The following is a 17,671-nucleotide window of genomic DNA, read 5'->3' on the forward strand; positions in this document are numbered from 1 at the left end:
TCCTGCCTCTGGAGACCTCCAGTCTGTTCTCTGTATCTGTGAGCTCTTTTTTTTTTTTTTTAAAGTCCACATATAAGTGAGATCATATGGTATTTATCTTTTACTTTCTCACTTACTTTACTTAGTATAATGCCCTCAAGGTCCATCCAGGTCACAGATAGTATAAGATACTGTTCTTTTTGTTTTTATAGGTGGATAGTATTCCATTGTGTCTATATATGCTCTATTTTCTTTATCCATTCATCCATTCATAGACACTTAGGTTGTTTTTATATCTTGGCTATTGGAAATAATGGTTTAAAGCGAACATGGGGATGCAGATCTCTTTTTGAATTAGTGTTTTTGTTTACTTTGGAAAATATTCAGAAGTGGAATTGCTGGATGGTGTGATAGTTCTATTTTTAACTTTCTGAGGATCCTGCATACTGTTTTCCATAGTTGTTGCACTAATTTACATTTGCACCAACTATGCAGGATTCCCTTTTCGCCATATCCTTGCCAACACTTATTTCTTGACTTTTTGATAATAACTATTATAACAGATATGAGGTGATAGATCATTGTGGTTTTGATTTGCATTTCCCTGATGGTTAGTGATGTTGAGCATCTTTCACATACTGGTTGGCTGTCTGTATATCTTTGCAAAAATGTCTATTTACATTCTCTGTCCATTTTTTTAGATGTTTTTGAGTTGTAGGAGTTTTTTTTTTTTTTTTTTTTTGCTGTTTTTGAGTTGTAGGAGTTCTTTGTGTTTTGCATATTAACTTTATCAGATGTATCATTTGCAAATCTCCTCTCCCTTTCAGTAGGTTGCCTTTTCATTTCCTTGATGGTTTCCTTTGCTGTGCAGAACCTTTTAGTTTGATACAGTCCCTTTTGTGTATTTTTGTTTTTGTTGCCTTTGATTTTGGAATCAGATTTAAAAAGTCATTGCCAACTCTGATGTCAGGAAGTTTACTGCCTGTGTCTTCTAGGAGTTCTGTGGTTTCAGGTCTTACCATTCAAATCTTTAATCCGTTTTGAGTTAATTTTTGTGTATGAGGAAGATAGTCTAGTTTCATTCTTTTGAATGTGACCATTTCCCCATTGTGACCCCAATGTGACCATTGAAGAAACTATTCTTTCCCCATTGCATATTCTTGCCTCTTTTGTCAAAAATTAATTGACCATGTGTGTGTGGATTTATTTCTAGGCTCTCTATTCTGTTCTGTTGTGTCTGTTTTTATTTTGATACCATACTGTTTTGATAACTATAGGTTTGCAATACAGTTTGAGATCAGGGAAATGTTGCCTGTAGCTTTGCTCTTTCTCATGATTGCTTTGACTCTTTGGGATCTTTCATGGTTTCATTCAAATGTTTAGGTTTGCTTGTTCCATTTCTGTGAAAAATGCCATTGAAATTTTGATAAGGATTGTATTGAATCTGTAGATTGCTTTAGCTGCTATGGACATTTTAACAATATTAGTTCTTCCAATCCATGAGCATGGAATATCATTCCATTTATTTGTATCTAGTTCAGTTTCTTTCATTAATATCTTGTTATTTTCAGTATAGGTCTTTTACCTCCTTGGTTAAATTTATTCTAGATATTTTATTCTTTTGCATGTAATCTTAAATGAGATTGTTTTCTTAATCTCTCTTTTCGATAGTTTGGTATTAGTGTACAGAAACACAACAGATTTCTGTACATTTATTTTGTGCCCTGCAACTTTACTGAATTTGTTTATTCTAACAGTTTTTTGATGGAGTCTCTAGGGTTTTCTCTATAGAATATCATGTCATCTGTAAATACTTACAGTTTTATTCCTTCCTCTCCAATTTGGATGCCTTTTATTTCTTTCTCTTGCCCAACTGCTCTGGCTAGGACTTTAAGTATTATGCTGAATAAAAGTGGTGAGAGTGTGCATCCTTGTTTTATTTCTGATCATAGAGGAAAACTTCCGATTTTTCCACCATTCAGTATGATGTTAGCTATGGGCTTCTCATATATGGCCTTTATTATGTTAACATATATTGTCTCTATACTCACTTTGTTGAGAGTTTTTATCATAAATGGATATTGAACTCCATCAAATGCTTTTTCTGCATCTATTGAGATGATCATATGATTTTTACTTTTCATTTTGTTTATGTGGTGTATTGCATTAATTGATTTGCAAATGTTGAACCAATTTTACATTTTTTTTTTTAAAAGATTTTATTTATTTATTTGTCAGAGAGAGAGGGAGAGAGAGCGAGCACAGGCAGACAGAGAGGCAGGCAGAGGCAGAGGGAGAAGCAGGCTCCCTGCTGCGCAAGGAGCCCAATGTGGGACTTGATCCCAGGACGCTGGGATCATGACCTGAGCCGAAGGCAGCTGCTTAACCAACTGAGCCACCCAGGCGTCCCCCATTTTTACATTCTTTTGCTGAAAACACCAAATAACATTTTTACATTCTTATAAGTTCCATTGATCATGGTATATGATTTTTTAATGCATTGCTGAGTTTGGTTTGCTAATACTTTGTTGAGGATTTTTACATCTATGTTCATCAGGGATATTAGCCTGTAATTTTCTTTTCTTATAATGTCCTTGTCTGGTTTTGGTATCAGGGTAATGTAAAATGAGTTTGGAAGAGTTCTCTCCTCTTCTGTTGTTTGGTAGAGTTTGAGAATTGGTATTAATTCCTCTTTGAATGTTTGGTAGAATTCACTGGTAAAGCCATCTAGTCCTGGAGTTTTGTTTGTTGGGAGGTTTTTGATTACTAATTCAATCTCCTTACTAGTAATTGGTCTGTTCAGATTTTCTGTTTCTTCATGATTCAGTCTTAGAGGTTTGAATTTATCCATTTCTTGTAGGTTGTCCAGTTTCTTGGCATATATTTTTCATAGTAGTTTCTTATTCTTTGTGCTTCTGTGGTATCAGTTGTAAGGTCCCCTCTTTGAGTTAATTTTTCAAGTACTCTCTTCTTCTTGTGAATCTAGCTAAAGGTTTGTCAGTTTCCTTATCTTTGAAAAGAGTCATCTCTGCTTTTTTTTTTTTTAAGATTTTATTTATTATTTGAAAGGGAGATAGAGAGTGAGAGAGAGTAAGCATGATCAGGGGAAGGGGCAGAAGGAAAAGCGTACTCCCTGCTGAACAGGAATCCTGATGTGGGGCTCAATCCTGGAACTCTGAAATATGACTTGAGTCAAAGGCAAAAGCTTAGTCAACTGAACCACCACTTAGTCAACCTGAAACCACTTGGTTTCATTGATATTTTGTGTTGATGTTTTAGCCTTTATTTCACTCATTTCCCCTCTAATCTTTGTTATTTCCTTCCTTCTACTAACTTTGTTCTTTTTATAGTTTCTCGAGGTGTAGTTAGGTTGTTTATTTGAAATTTATCTTGAGATAGGCATTTATCACTGTGAACTTCCCTTTTAAAACTTTTGCTGTGTTCCACAAGTTTATTTCAGTATATTTCCATTTCCAGTGTATTTCCATTTTCATTTGTCTCAGGGTACTTTGATTTCTTCATTGATTCATTGGTGGTTCAGTTTGCTTTTTTCTTTTTGCTGGGACCTGCTGAGGCTGGGGTCTGTATGGCACCTGGCAGCAGTAAGATGGGAAGGAAAAACAGATCTTATGACTAGAACCATGATCACATTTCATCTCCTCAGAGTATAAGTTCAAACTCTAGTGATAAAATACGCAGGGTGTTTTCCTCTGAAGCATTGGTGGAGTTTACGTAAATCTTTTATATTCCCCGCAAACACCAATAGCACAGGATTGCCATAAAAAATGTATTGGTATAGCAGTGTAAAGGGTAGTAGGCAGGTTAATCTCATTAGCTGGCAGAAGAGGAAGAAAAAAGTATGGGCAGGAAGCCAACGTAAACTGGTTCTTGTTAGAAGGAAGCCTCCAGAGATCATCCCCATCCCCACCTCCACCAGTCTTTTGCTTGTCATTTGCTTCTCTTGGTGAAACTTTTGTTCCCCTTACAGTGACTTGGAACAGGGTTAACAATGTGGCAGGAAGGAGAGGTAAGGGGTTGCACTAGTCTTTAAGTTCACTTCTAGTACAGGAGAGATGTTTTCTTGACCTCTAATTCAAATTTGTCATCACAGTTTTTTCCCTGCATGTGGTAGTTAGATTTTATAAAATCATTTTTGTTTTTGATGAATAAAATGGGGGGAATTTCTAAAGTATAATTTATATGTTTGGGAGTGAAACAAAAGTTTGCAACATTAGTATATAACTCTTTTATATAACACTTTAAATGATGTTTTATTTGTATATAACACTTTAAATGATGTTTTGTATATAACAGTGCCAGAGGGTTTTTCTCCATCTTCCTCCTCTCTCCTTAACCCAGTATGCCTAGACCACAGATGGGGGCCTTTCTTTGCCTTTCCTTGTAATTCCATGTGAGGCTTGTGGTGGGACGGGGATGACAGGGACAACTCTTCAGTTTTCTTGGTTTAGCCAGAATTGTGCACAGGCCCTATATGCCTGAGGCTCAGGTGTGAGGCTTTCTCAATGTCCCTTTGCTTCTTCCCCATGGAAGGCAAACTCTGCCTTGTGTAGCTGGGAGTCTGGGGTTGGCACAAAGTTTCTTGCTCTTTCTCTGAGTAGTAGCAGATCTCTGTTTGATGTCATTTCAGAACCTGGACCTACTCTCTATCTCCCAGAGGCAGATGCTTTGACTTCTACCCTTCTACCCAGAAGTGGACTTCTGCCCGAGAGTAGGATAGTAGGGTGAGGCAAGGGTGAGAGGAGGGGGGAATGAGTTCTGTCCTTTTCAGCATCAGTTGCTTTTTACAGATGCTGTTTTTTTAGAAGGTATGGAAGAGTTTCCTGCACCTCTCCCAGTGTCAGGTTTTGCTTTTCCAAGAGAAGCTACTGAGAAGCAAGTAGGATTTTGTTCTCTATACCATTTGCAAGGACTCTTTTGGGTATCTTCACTGCCATGCCCCCGCTTTTTCTTATAAGCACCCACTGAGTCCCATGGAGGAATGTTGGTGAGTGTGGACTCTTGTTTGTATCTGGGATTCCCAGGGATTCTACACTCAATGGTCACCTCACTTGGTCTTTGAATTTGTTAACATTTCAGTTATTTTCTTTTTGCCTATTTTTGGAGTACCTATGTCTTCCTCCCATCCTCGGTTTGTTTCTCATTAGAGGGGCTTATCACCCATTGGAGCGGTCGGTTCATCTGTTTGAGAGAGCGACCTCAGCTTTCTGACATACTGCTTTTTCTTACTTTTAGGGTACGAGCAAGGTTCTCTTATGGTTTGAGTTATTCTAATTTTCTCCTTTTCTGTTTTTGTAGCTACCTTCTCCAGTAGTGAGGAGCCAAGCTCACATCCTTAATGTGTAGACTCATTTGACCAACTCCCCCTATGAAACCAACCTCTTATCACTGCCACTTGCAGATACTATCTTACCCCATATTAGGCCACTGAAGTGTCTGGATGCTATCTTCTAATCCTGTGCTTAATCCCACCATTGGATCCCCTCCCTTTCCCACTTAGGCCCCAGCACCCTGTTCTAGACTCTCCTGTGGGGGTGCACTCAAAACTCTGCTTGGGTTTTGACTCCCCACTCTGGGCCGCCTCATGTGGATGCCCTCCACCCTGATTGGGCTCCAGCATGTACTCCAGGCCATCCCTCCACCCCAGACTTCACTCTGGTCCACCCAATGGCTGTAGGACTGATTCGTGCAAGAAGGGAAGGACAAAGAGGAAGGCTTATGCACTTTAAGTTCACTTGTAGTACAGTATAAGAAAAGACTTGTAGTACAGTATAATACTTATATACAGTATAAGTATTTGTAGTACAGTATAAGAAAAAAGTATAGTATACTATAAGAAAAGACCGAGTTTCTGGGTTAATAAACATCATGTAGTCTAAATAAACTAATAAATATATTTTAAGCATTGTATTTTGTCTTTCCAACAGGGTATGAAGTTCATGGGATGGAAAAAATACCAGAAGAAGGACCAGCACTTATCATTTTTTATCATGGAGCTATTCCTATAGATTTTTACTACTTCATGGCTAAAATTTTTATCCACAAAGGCAGAACTTGCCGCGTAGTAGCTGATCACTTTGTCTTTAAAATCCCAGGTAAACTTTGACTGTAGATAGTGATATAAAAATGTTTAATTAACATGATCAGATTATATTAAATTTTGTATCTTTGAGATCTCTAGTACATTTGGAAAAGCTTTTTGCCTTTTTAGGGTAACACTTAGCTCTAATATCTAATAATGCTCTTTAGATAATGTATCTAAATATAAAAACATGGTCAAAAATGTTATCTAATTTTTTTCTTTATTAATAGGTATTTAGTCATTATTTTTCTAAGTTAAATGCTAAACTTCCAATTTAAAAAAATAAATTGTAACTTTTGCCATGCAATTAATTTATATTTTGGTATAGAGGGTAGTTGATTTTCATATGATGAATTTCACAATGAGATACTGATTTTTGGAGTTTAACTTCAGAGTAATTAAAGTTTGGTTACTGTCTGTATTATAGCAAATCAAAATTATTTAAAAAATCAACCAGGATATATTTTGTCTTCATATAATAATATTGCTTCAGAAATCCTATCCTAAAGAATCTGTATGTCTTTATCATACTTGACTTGCCTGCTAGACTTATAACTCTTAAAATTAAGGACTATATTCTCCTTAATCTGTTCATAAATGCTTTATACCTTTTAAAAAAGATTAGTTAACCAAGTGGTTTCAGACAGTTTTTAAAAAGCCATTCTAAAACTCATTGGTAATAAATCTTATTTTCTTCTGTCACTGAATCACCAGAAATAAGCCAACAAAGCTGATAGCATGTCCTTTAGAATAATAAAAGCCGAAGCCTCCCACCCATCAACCAGAGAGACAAATACCAAACAGTGAATTAAATAACAATCTATTCAGTGCCTTTCATAAACACGGTTAATGTTTTGGGTATCCTTTTGTCTGATTAAACTAAATTGGCTAGAAAAGATTTCTCTTTAGAAAGCAATATGATCACTTTATAATAAATTTGCAAACTAGAGAAAAGGAAAACATCATTATAATCTTACTACCCTAACATAACCAGTTACATTTTTTTTATTTTTTATTTTTTATTTTTTTTAAGATTTTATTTATTTATCAGAGAGAGAGGGGAGAGAGCGAGCACAGGCAGACAGAATGGCAGGCAGAGGCAGAGGGAGAAGCGGCTCCCCGCCGAGCAAGGAGCCCGATGTGGGACTCGATCCCAGGACGCTGGGATCATGACCTGAGCTGAAGGCAGCTGCTTAACCAACTGAGCCACCCAGGCGTCCCCATTTTTTTTTTTTTATTACACATCATTTTTAATTTGTATATTTTTACATGTTATGTAAACTCTTTTGTGTTTTTTTAAAAAAAATATAATATTAGCATTAACATTTTACCTTGCTTTATAAAGAATAGTTTTAATGTATGACTAAAATATTTATTGACTAGTTTTCTCTTACAGGTTGCTTCCATTTTTTTCTTTTTATACATAATACAATGTGAATATTTTTATTTAGCCCTTGGTTTTTAAAGAGATTTCTCTTTTATGATCTTGTAATTTATGAAACCTATTATGAAAATGCATCCAGTTAAGTCAGTGAGCTTTTAATATAATATGTGGTGAATATTATTTGAATCTTAATAATTTTTATAATCTTGCTTCAGATCCTTAAACCTGTGAGAAGTTTGCTTAGTCTGTACAATTTCACTACTCATATTTCCCATTCTCAAAAGTAATGTATTATACTAACCTCAGTCCTCAGAAGTTCCAGTTTAATATTTGGTTAAAATAGTTAATTACTGATAGGATTATTTCTTTCATCCATAAATAGTTGTGCTTTGAAAAACTATATAATATTAAGACTTGGAATTAGCTGTAACTGAATTAAATACTCACTTCATTAAAAACTCTTAATGATTTTGCTGTTATTATTGATTTAACAAATTAATTATGGGATTAACATCATCTGACTTTTAATTTCAGTAGATGTGTTATGGCTTGCCAATTTTGGTAAGGCTAAGTATAGTCAGATTTACATTCTCTTGAGTGATTCTTTTTCTTATAGGGTTGAAGGAAGATTAGATTTGTGATTGCTGATGGGATATCATTTCTGATTGCTGTAATAAATACTATAGACAGTGTTTGGCTCTGAGATGCAGTGGAAGGAGCTTTGGACTAGACATAACCGGACTGGAATCTCTGCCCTGCCATTTGCTAGGTGTGTGACTTTGAGCAAGATACTTACCCTCTGAACCAACTTCTTTGCCTGTAAAATGGGGATCAGAATCCCTGTTTTCCAAGGATTTTGTGAGTTTTAATTCAGAAAGTTTGAATATGCACTGTAACCTGAGTAGTAGGTGATCACTGAGGAAATTATCAGTAGGAGGTGGTCAATAAAGCTTAGCTATTACTTTACCAGCAACATTAATCTTATCCAAACCTTAAGAATTCTTGTTGACTTAAAAAAAAAAGTAAAAAAAGGAGTTTACTGATTGAAGTATAGATAATTTATATAGGTTGTAAAGATTTTTGTCTTGAAGAATTGGACAAGAAGTACTTAAGATATATCTTCATGCTAATGTTTTTTACAGGGTTTAGTTTATTACTTGATGTATTTTGTGCTCTACATGGACCAAGAGAAAAATGTGTTGAAATTCTGAGGAGTGGTCACTTGTTAGCTATTTCACCAGGTGGAGTTCGAGAAGCCCTAATTAGTGATGAAACCTACAACATCATTTGGGGTAATCGTAAAGGCTTCGCTCAGGTTGCAATTGATGCAAAAGTGGTGAGTTATATAAAACTAATTATTAAAGTAAAGCTAGGTTGAATTTAAAATCAATGCTTATGTAGTGGGCCAGAATATATAAGAATTTAAATACTTTAATTGCACTACTTAAAGATCAGTGTACATAACTCTTTGTAAGATTAATGATAGAGAAATTTTCCTTGTGCTTGGGATGCCATCTTAAAAAAATTAATCTGAAAATTTGGAAAATATCCATCCAAGTTTTATTTTACATTTCAAAATCTAGCTGCTTTTAATTAGATCTGTAAAATTTTTTGTATTCCTTCAGTTACATCTTTTTCAAAAGTATTTTCAGTTTTAAGCCGTTGGTATGACTGAGTTGGCATATTTCAGTGATGGTTGTTGGTTGGTTTCATTGCATTTCTTTTATGTGACCAATTTGTATAATAATGGGACTTGAATGCATAACTCCTGTTATTTTTTTTCAGCAAATGTGATCAGCTATCTGATAGTATGAATAAAGAAAAGAAATAGTTATTAATGTAATTTAGATCTTTTAAAAAGATTTTATACAAAAAAATTAGTCAATAAGATTAAGTGTTCCTCAGGGATCCATGGTGACTATTTTACTTGGTAGACTGGAGAATACGAATGCTATTTTGTCCTTTTCTTTGCATTGGAAAGTAATTCTCAAACTTTTTGGTCTCCATATTATAATTTATTCTATGAAACATTTATTTCTTACTTATGGAATGTTTCTTCTTTGTTTTCTGTTTTCATTTTAGATTGTCTGTTGGAAAAAGAAATGGTAGTACCTTTGACAGGATGGTGTTCTTTTTCCAGGCCAATTAGTTAGAGACTGTTGCCAATACTTTCATGTTTCAGTTTTTTGTGTACCCTCTGCTGCTATATAGAGACCATTATGCACCCTTAGCTTACCTGTTCATTTTACAAATATAGGATTAAAAACGACGAGTTTATGGATGTCTCATTCTGACCCAAGACTAGTATTTGGGAAAAAATGGAAATTTTCTTTTTGGAAAAAAATATGGAATTTTCCTTTTTTTTTTTTTTTAATAACTGCAGAGTTAAAATAAAATGTGTTGAACTTTATTCTCTTCTGTACACATGTACATGTAACTACTAAAAGTAATTGCTGTAGTGCTTTAGTAATGTGATCCCAGAGTAAGAGTTAATGTACTTGTCCAAGTGTTTAATTATAGACAACGTAAAAATTTAAACATTATTGTCCTACAGTAAATTATAAGCTCCCTAAGGACAAGATCATCTTTTTATATTTTGAGTCCTAAGTACAGTGACTAGCACTTAGTAGGCTATTTGAATTAAATTGAATTGATTTTTTTAACACAATATTAAACACTACTAGAAAGGGACATTTTGAATTTAACTTACATTTTGAATTTAACTTACATTAATAGATACAGACAGTTAACTCATAGCACATTTTATTTCTTAGAGTCTTAAGCACTGATTATAAAAATTTTAGAATATATGAGAAAGTACAAAAGGATATTATGCACCATTGTACAAAAATTAAGGGTAATGAAAGTAATTGTCTGTTAAAGCTGTGATAAAAGCTAAAACCCTAATCAAAGATAGTTTAATTTTCAGGTTTATATTTGAAAGGATTATTTCTTCTAAAGTTTTAAGGTGAAAATCACAGAAGTAGGTTTGGAATTACATAAATTGATCATGAGATTCTAATTTCTCATACTTAACTTCACAGATATAAGGAACATTGCCTGGAAGAAGGCTGGAAAGAAAGAAATTACAGAGAGAAAGGAACTATTTTTTTCAATCTTTGATAGAGTTTCTAGATAATTAAGATAATCTAGATAATTTAAAGTTTTTGTATGAAACTTGAGAACATTTTATAAACAACTTTTTTAAGTTTAAAGTCAGAAATCTTTACCATTGTTGATTTACAGGTAGCATTGTACATATGATAACTATTGTACCACCCCAACCTTTTGTAGTGCTTTTAAAAGGCTTTATGTCGGTACTCCTGTACATTAAGTAGATGACATATATAATTATTCCAATGTTACAGATGAGGAAACTCAGGCACAGAGAGATGAAGGGATGGAGGGATCGGGTCATACAGCAAGGCAGAAGCAGAGCAGAGCATACAGTTCAGGACTGCAGGCAACCGCGACTGTTGCCATCCCTGACTGCATTTCACAGTGAGTCTGCTGACCTTGAGGTTAGAGGCACCGTCCAGATATATGAGGGAGCATTTTTAACCATATAGAGATAGTCGTAAATGGTACAAGTGTCCAATCTGGAAAACCCCTTCATGGTCCTCACAGAATTATCATAAACTATCATAAACACAAAATTATCATAAAGTAAAAAATTTAAGACTGTTGGAGGAATTACTACATTTAAATTGTAACATGGTAACAAATTAAAGTGAAAAAATCTAGATTTTCAGTGCAAGTTCACACAATATTGCTAAAAAAAATGTTTAAGGTTTTCTGAAAGTTATAGGCTTTTTAATATAATTTAAGTCACTCTTACTTTATGAAATTCCTGAGAATTTTTAGGTAACTTCATATCTAAGTAAGTTGGAAAAATATTAGCCCATTGACTCAGTTTGGAAAAACAAGTGATGTAAAAGAAAATAACATTTGTCTTAATAAAATTGTTTATATGTATTATATCAATCTAAAAAATAACTTTTGATATAGTATAATTCTTATTATTCCCACTTTATATATGAAGAACCTGAAGAATAAACGTGGTAAATAACTTGTCCAGTGGTGCTCACTTATTTTTAGGGGCAAAGTTTAGACTCTAAGACCATTTTAAACTAATGCCCCAAGAATAGTTTTAACAAAATACACATTCTCTTTCTCTTTCACACATGTACATTCACGTATATAAGGAGACACATGTATGCATGCAAACAATTTAATTCCAGGTTACTTATGCCAATACCTTGTATGCATTAGGTATATAAGAAAAGGAATGAATGATTATACTACAGTATCAAGTTGTTATAAAGTAATGCTTATAACTTTACGGCTGTTATTTTGAATGCAAATATAGAAACTATATGGCCAGACTATAGCCTGGAATACTGAGTCTGCTAGGGTAAGCATTTTCCTTCTTAATAGGTTCTAGATATATCGAGCTTCTGGAGAGTAAGCTATTTAAAGGGTGGTATGTACCCTGAAGAGTTTTCATAAAGTGCATGCTTCAGTATGAATCTAGGGATTCATGCTAGTCAGTAGACACAAATCCAGCAGTATTGGTCAGAGAAGACAAAGGATGTATATATGAGCCATAAGATTTCTGTTTCTTCTTGGGCATTTTATATTCTCAACTCTAAAGACATTTTATAACTCTTTAAAAAGTTAGAATGTCAGCAGTCACTATTTCACAAATCTAGTGTTGGTTTCCTAGATCATAATCTGAATTTTGTACAAAAGAGTCAGTGTACTTTGTTTTACATTTTAGCTTTGTGAATTAACACCATGAGACTTTTAAATTCTTCGGTCAGAGTGCCTTTCTTTACCTGACGTCTTTTTTCCAAACTGTTTAAAGATTGCTGCCTATTTCCAACATTTTGTATTCAGAGAATACAAACTACTTCATTATGTGCAATGTCTCTGTGTCCTGTGTCTTCATTCTTTCGTTAATTAATTCATCCATCACACTTTGTTTTTAGCACAGTCTGTTCCAGGCACTATTTCAGGTGCTGGGGATATAGCTGTAAACAAAACAGTGTGTCCTTCTGGTGGGGGAAGAAATACACTAAATAAATGACCAGTAGTTCTATGTGAGTTAATAAGTTTAATGGAGAAAGCTCTACCTGAGTCCGTTTCCTTTAGTCCACCATATTTAATGTTTTCCACAACTGAATAAGAATGGCTTTTTAAATGTCAGCTTATTTAAATATCTCAAACCCTGCACACCAGGACAGGTAACTAACTCTGTATTAGGCAAATACTGATGGTAGAATGTAAGTAAAGTGATTCTCAGTTTTTTAAATTCTAAAATGTCATTTAATTCAGTATATTTTGTGAGCATTTTAAAGTGTTCTTATTCAATTTTTTATCTACTTCAGTTTCATCATCATTCTGTCTTCTTATATGATCCTTTGCGACTTCATTGTTTTAGGACATTTGATTAAGGTCTCCATTTAAAAAATTGTACTTAATCACAGATGTTCATGGAATGATAAAAACCATGAACTTGTGAGCAGAAATCCTTTAATATTAATGATAAAAGGAATTATTTATATATTAATTTTCCTTTATTTTTTTCAGTGAGTCTTACACTTTTCATTGATAGTCAACATTTTTAGATTTAATAATCTCATGAAAAAATAGTGTTTTGGTGGTTGCATGACAGCCTCTTTCCAAAACCTGTCATTTGAATTTATATAAATTTCCTAAGAGGGAATATCTGCCTTGTAACTTTTCTCCAGTGAGCATACTATTCAGTGGACCACTAAAATCAAATTAATTTACCACATTAATTTTATTTAATGAAATTAATGATTACTGTAATCTTTATTTTGAATTTCAAGAGTTTATGTGGAAAGGATAGGAAAGTTTGTAAGTGAAATATTATATATTGCTACTAGAGGGCAGTGTTTCCAATTTTTGTTTTTACAAATGATCAAGTTAAATTTAGTATAATAAATCACACTGGTGATAAAAGTGTACCTTTATTTTAAAAACACCTCATTTTCTTAATCTTAAACAAGCCCTCAAAAGTTTGCATTATTGACTCAATGGAGATATTGAATGGATCAATATATTTACTTTCTTAATTCAAATTCTCTCTTCAGCCCATTATTCCTATGTTTACACAAAATATTCGAGAAGGATTTAGATCACTTGGAGGAACAAGTAAGTTCTAATTCATACGGTTTTTCTAATTATAATGTAATATTTAGAATATAATCTTCGAAACTTGGGCTTTTGAACCCTATAAGAAATTCTTTTGAATTATTACTTTAGATAATGGATATATTATTAGATGTTTTATTATTTAAAGTCTAAATGATAACTGATTCTAAGTAGTGGCAGTTCTTAGATATTATATTTTTGTTAAGAGTCTTATATACATACTGAAGCTTATTTGTTTTGTGGGCTTCTTAAAATTACAGTGTTACCTAATTTCCTTGGTTGAGTCATGCTGTTGAGGTTTTGAACAAATGTACCCATTACCCAGACTATCTTCCTAACTCAACGCTGAAGAAGTTACAGCTTTAAAAATGGAGGACAATATGATATTGAATTAAGATTAATGACTAAGGATGTATCATCTGCATTGGTTCATTTCTGTTACTTCTTGTTTTTTGCTTTTTATAATATTTTGAACCATAATACATTTATATTGTAAAGTTCTTTTTGCCTAACTTTAATTTGTGTGTAACAAAATAAGCTTTGAGTGTAGTTACTGGAATGATAACAATTAGAAGTGCTTTTTCTTTGCAATATCTCTGTTGTTTTCTTTTTATTTTGAAATTTTCAGTGTGTTTTTATACCCTGTGGTTGTTTATAAAAGTATATCCCCATAACTATATTATTCCTATCCACATACAAATCCCCTCTTAAAGAACTTTAAACTTTTATTGTTTCTTCTATGTGTAATGTTGGTATGTTGTTGATATTCTATTACATTTTTTAGATGTTAACATTCCTCCCTCTTTTTTTTTTTCCCCCCACATTTAAACTGGAAAGGCGGATTGATGTGATGTTTAGCTGTTGCTGTAGAATTGTTCTTCTAATTTTCTCTCAGGTTATTTCTTCAGAAATTAAGTTGCTTAACAGAATTATTCCCAATTTTGTTTCTTTGGTTATAAAGTAGTTTAAAAATTATTTGTGTCTGCTTTTTGACTTTCTTTTTTACTTAATCCCGCAGTTTATTTTACATTATTGCCACTTTTGATTTTGCTGGGTTTCATACTTGGTCATTAGCATTAGTAATTCTTTGCTACTTTTTGCATTTTTCTTAATTTACAATAATTTTTTTTACCTATTTATTGGTGCATTTTAGTTTCATGTTTATGTGAATTTATCTTATGCCTTTTCTTTTCTTTTATTCATAGAAGCCTATATTTGTGAGTCTCTAGACTTTTTAGCTTCTAGCTTTTGGTTGCAATCTTTACCCTCAGTTTTGTAATAATAGTAATTGGTTTGCCTTTTAAAATTCTCATATTTTTAAAAGTTCATTTTAAAAAAATAAACCTTATTTTGGGGGCATTTTTAGGTTCACAGAAAAATTGAGTGGAAGTACAGAGAGTACCCCATAAAGCTTCTCACCACCTTCTGGTTTCTCCCATTATTAACATCTTATATTAATGTGCTACATTTGTTAGAATTGATGAAAAGCTCATCTTTAAAATATATACATATTGTATTAATTACTGGGAGGTGATACTGTTTGCTACCTTCTTCTAAGTCCCACATTATTAATTATTAATTTGAAAATTTACAGTTGCTCAGAATATTTAACCAATTAAAATAATTTTGATTACTTTAAAACAGGGCTATTTAGGTGGCTTTATGAAAAATTCCGCTATCCATTTGCTCCAATGTATGGCGGTTTTCCAGTGAAATTACGTACCTATTTAGGTGATCCTATTCCCTATGATCCAAAGATAACAGCAGAAGAATTAGCTGAGAAGGTAAATTATTCTTTTTTTTCTTAATCTTTGAACAGATTTTTACTTTCAATTATTGTATTAAAAATGAATTCATTCATTCTACAGATATGTTTTGATCAGCGGTGCTTTTTTCCCCAAGGGACATTTGGCAGTGTCTCAAGACGTTAAGTTATTGTCATGACAGGCAGGTCCTGGGAGGTGGTGGGGCCATGGGCTTGTAGTGAGTAGAGGACAGGGATGCTCCTTCTTACCATGCTCAGGACGGCTCCCCACAACAAAGAACCACTCATTTTAAAATGTCACAAGTGCTAAGAGGTTGGGGCTCTTGGCACTGGTAATTAAAAAGTTTCATAAGTGATGTTCAGAAGAAAGAGTTGACCTCCATGAAAGGAAAGTGTTTCTTGTTTGATAGAAATATCCTGGCAGGAAAGTAGAGTAGTTTTTAAGAGTGTGGGTTATGAAGTCAGATTGTTCTTAGTTCCACCACGTGTGTGCTGTGTGACCTCAGGGAGTCCACAGCTTACTCTGTTAGTCTGCAGAACATGGAAGAGCATATTTGTTTATTTATTTATTTTTTTTTAGAAAATAAAAAAAATAGAGAGCGAGCGTGTGCAATAAACGGTGGGAGGGGCTGTGGAAGGGGCAGAGGGAGAGAGAAAATCCTAAGCAGGCTCCATGCCCAACATGGATGGAGCCTGACACAGGACTCAGTCTCATGACCCTGAATCATAACCCCTACAGTTGTCTCTGAGGATTACATGAGATTATACGTGTTCATTGTTTGGAAGAGGGAAGGGTATATAGTAAGTGCTCTGCGAATGCTGGGTGTTAACATTATTAACAAAAGTGAATACCATTACTCTAGGAACTTGCAGTCCAGCAGGGGAACAGAATAACTAAATCAGCGTTTATATGGTGATGCACTAACCACAGTGGTGTGCTTGCAGAAGGTTTCTTACTCCGGGTGTTACTAACATGTTGTTGTGGAGGCCTGTCCTGTGTGCCATACAGGGCTTACCACCCTCTGTGGCCTCTCCTCACTAGAGCCGGTAGCACTCCCATCCTCACCCCTCACTCATTATGATAACGAAGAAATGCCTCTAGACCTTCTCATGTAACACCCAGTGGGGCAAGATCCCGCCTGAGAACTGCTATCTTTGGGTATTATGGAAGCACAAAGGAAGGATACCCAAATTAGATCAGGGGTACCTCCTTGGGAGAGGTGATGGCTGAATTCAGTTTGGAAATACAAGGAATTAGCTGGACAGAGAGTAATGAGGTGGAGGAAACTAAATGTATAAATGGATGCCAATATGACAGTGTAAAATCTTTGGGGAATTGCGGATAGTTTTGTATCGCCAGAAGGGTATATGTTATGGAAGATGAAGCTAGAAACACAGGACAGGTCTGGATAATCATGGCCTACAGTTGATTTTGTTTCCTAAAAGCTGGGTCAGGGGCGGGGTGTCGTGGTCTTGAAAATAGGTGAACACTGTGATAGGTCTGCATTTGCAAAGGTCACTGGAAGCAATATGGAGGCTGAATTTGAGTGAGAGTAGAAACTCAAAGGGGGAAAAAGACCGCTTTGTGAAGGAAAAAATAGGAAAAGCTTTCTGGAATGAGGGTGTTTGTGGTGGGTCTTGAAAGAAGGATGTGATTTGGACATGTGGACTTGGGGTTGGAGGAAGAGTATGAATAAAGAAATAGTGATAGGAAAGTTGACCATATACCAGCAATCTGAGGGGGTTAGAACAGCAAGGTTGGAAAGACTGTCTGATAAATTCTCCAGGAATTTTGCAAAACATATCAACATGTTGAAAGTTCTAAGAATCCCGCAACAAAGAGATCTCTTTAACTTTGTTTCAAAGCACATTTTCCTGTTCTCACCTGACCAAAACCCTCTCCTTGTTTTTCATTGAATAGCATTTAATAACAACTGTGGAAAAATAAACTTGGGGAATCACTAGCTTAGTGAGTAGGGTTTTGTTGAGATGAAACTGGAAAAGTAAGTAGGGGCTATATTTTTAGGCCCTTAACTATCACACTAGGGAATTTGTCTACCAGTACCTTCCAATTAGGATAGGCCTCTGTTTGGGAGTGGCTTGTATCAGTTTCATTCAGAGTTATTTGGCAGAAGCAAGCAGATGTATAATCTGTTCCTCTACAGTGGTTTGTGAAGATGACTCTAGTAATTGTGATCACTTAGATACATATAAATACAAGTGCGCTTTTTAAAAGCAGAGGTTAGGCTATGAATCTTGTGTC

The 17,671-nt window shown here is 34.4% G+C and overlaps 1 protein-coding gene across 5 annotated transcripts in view; it reads left to right on the top strand.

Annotated features, from left to right (window-relative positions):
* TMEM68 (transmembrane protein 68) overlaps positions 1-17,671 on the top strand; it is a 51,219-nt gene that overhangs the window by 16,461 nt on the left and 17,087 nt on the right. For 3 of the 5 annotated variants that reach the window (XM_044245580.1, XM_044245583.1, XM_044245582.1), the window contains exons 4-8: positions 5,925-6,092; positions 8,606-8,799; positions 10,832-10,984; positions 13,583-13,643; positions 15,288-15,427. In XM_044245580.1, the coding sequence (XP_044101515.1) occupies positions 5,925-6,092; positions 8,606-8,799; positions 10,832-10,984; positions 13,583-13,643; positions 15,288-15,427 (716 nt within the window). The remainder of the gene's footprint in view (positions 1-5,924; positions 6,093-8,605; positions 8,800-10,831; positions 10,985-13,582; positions 13,644-15,287; positions 15,428-17,671) is intronic. The other 2 variants (XM_044245585.1, XM_044245584.1) reach the window with 2 other exon arrangements.

This window comes from Neovison vison, chromosome 4 (assembly GCF_020171115.1).
Source record: "Neovison vison isolate M4711 chromosome 4, ASM_NN_V1, whole genome shotgun sequence".
Classification (NCBI taxonomy): domain Eukaryota; kingdom Metazoa; phylum Chordata; class Mammalia; order Carnivora; family Mustelidae; genus Neogale; species Neogale vison.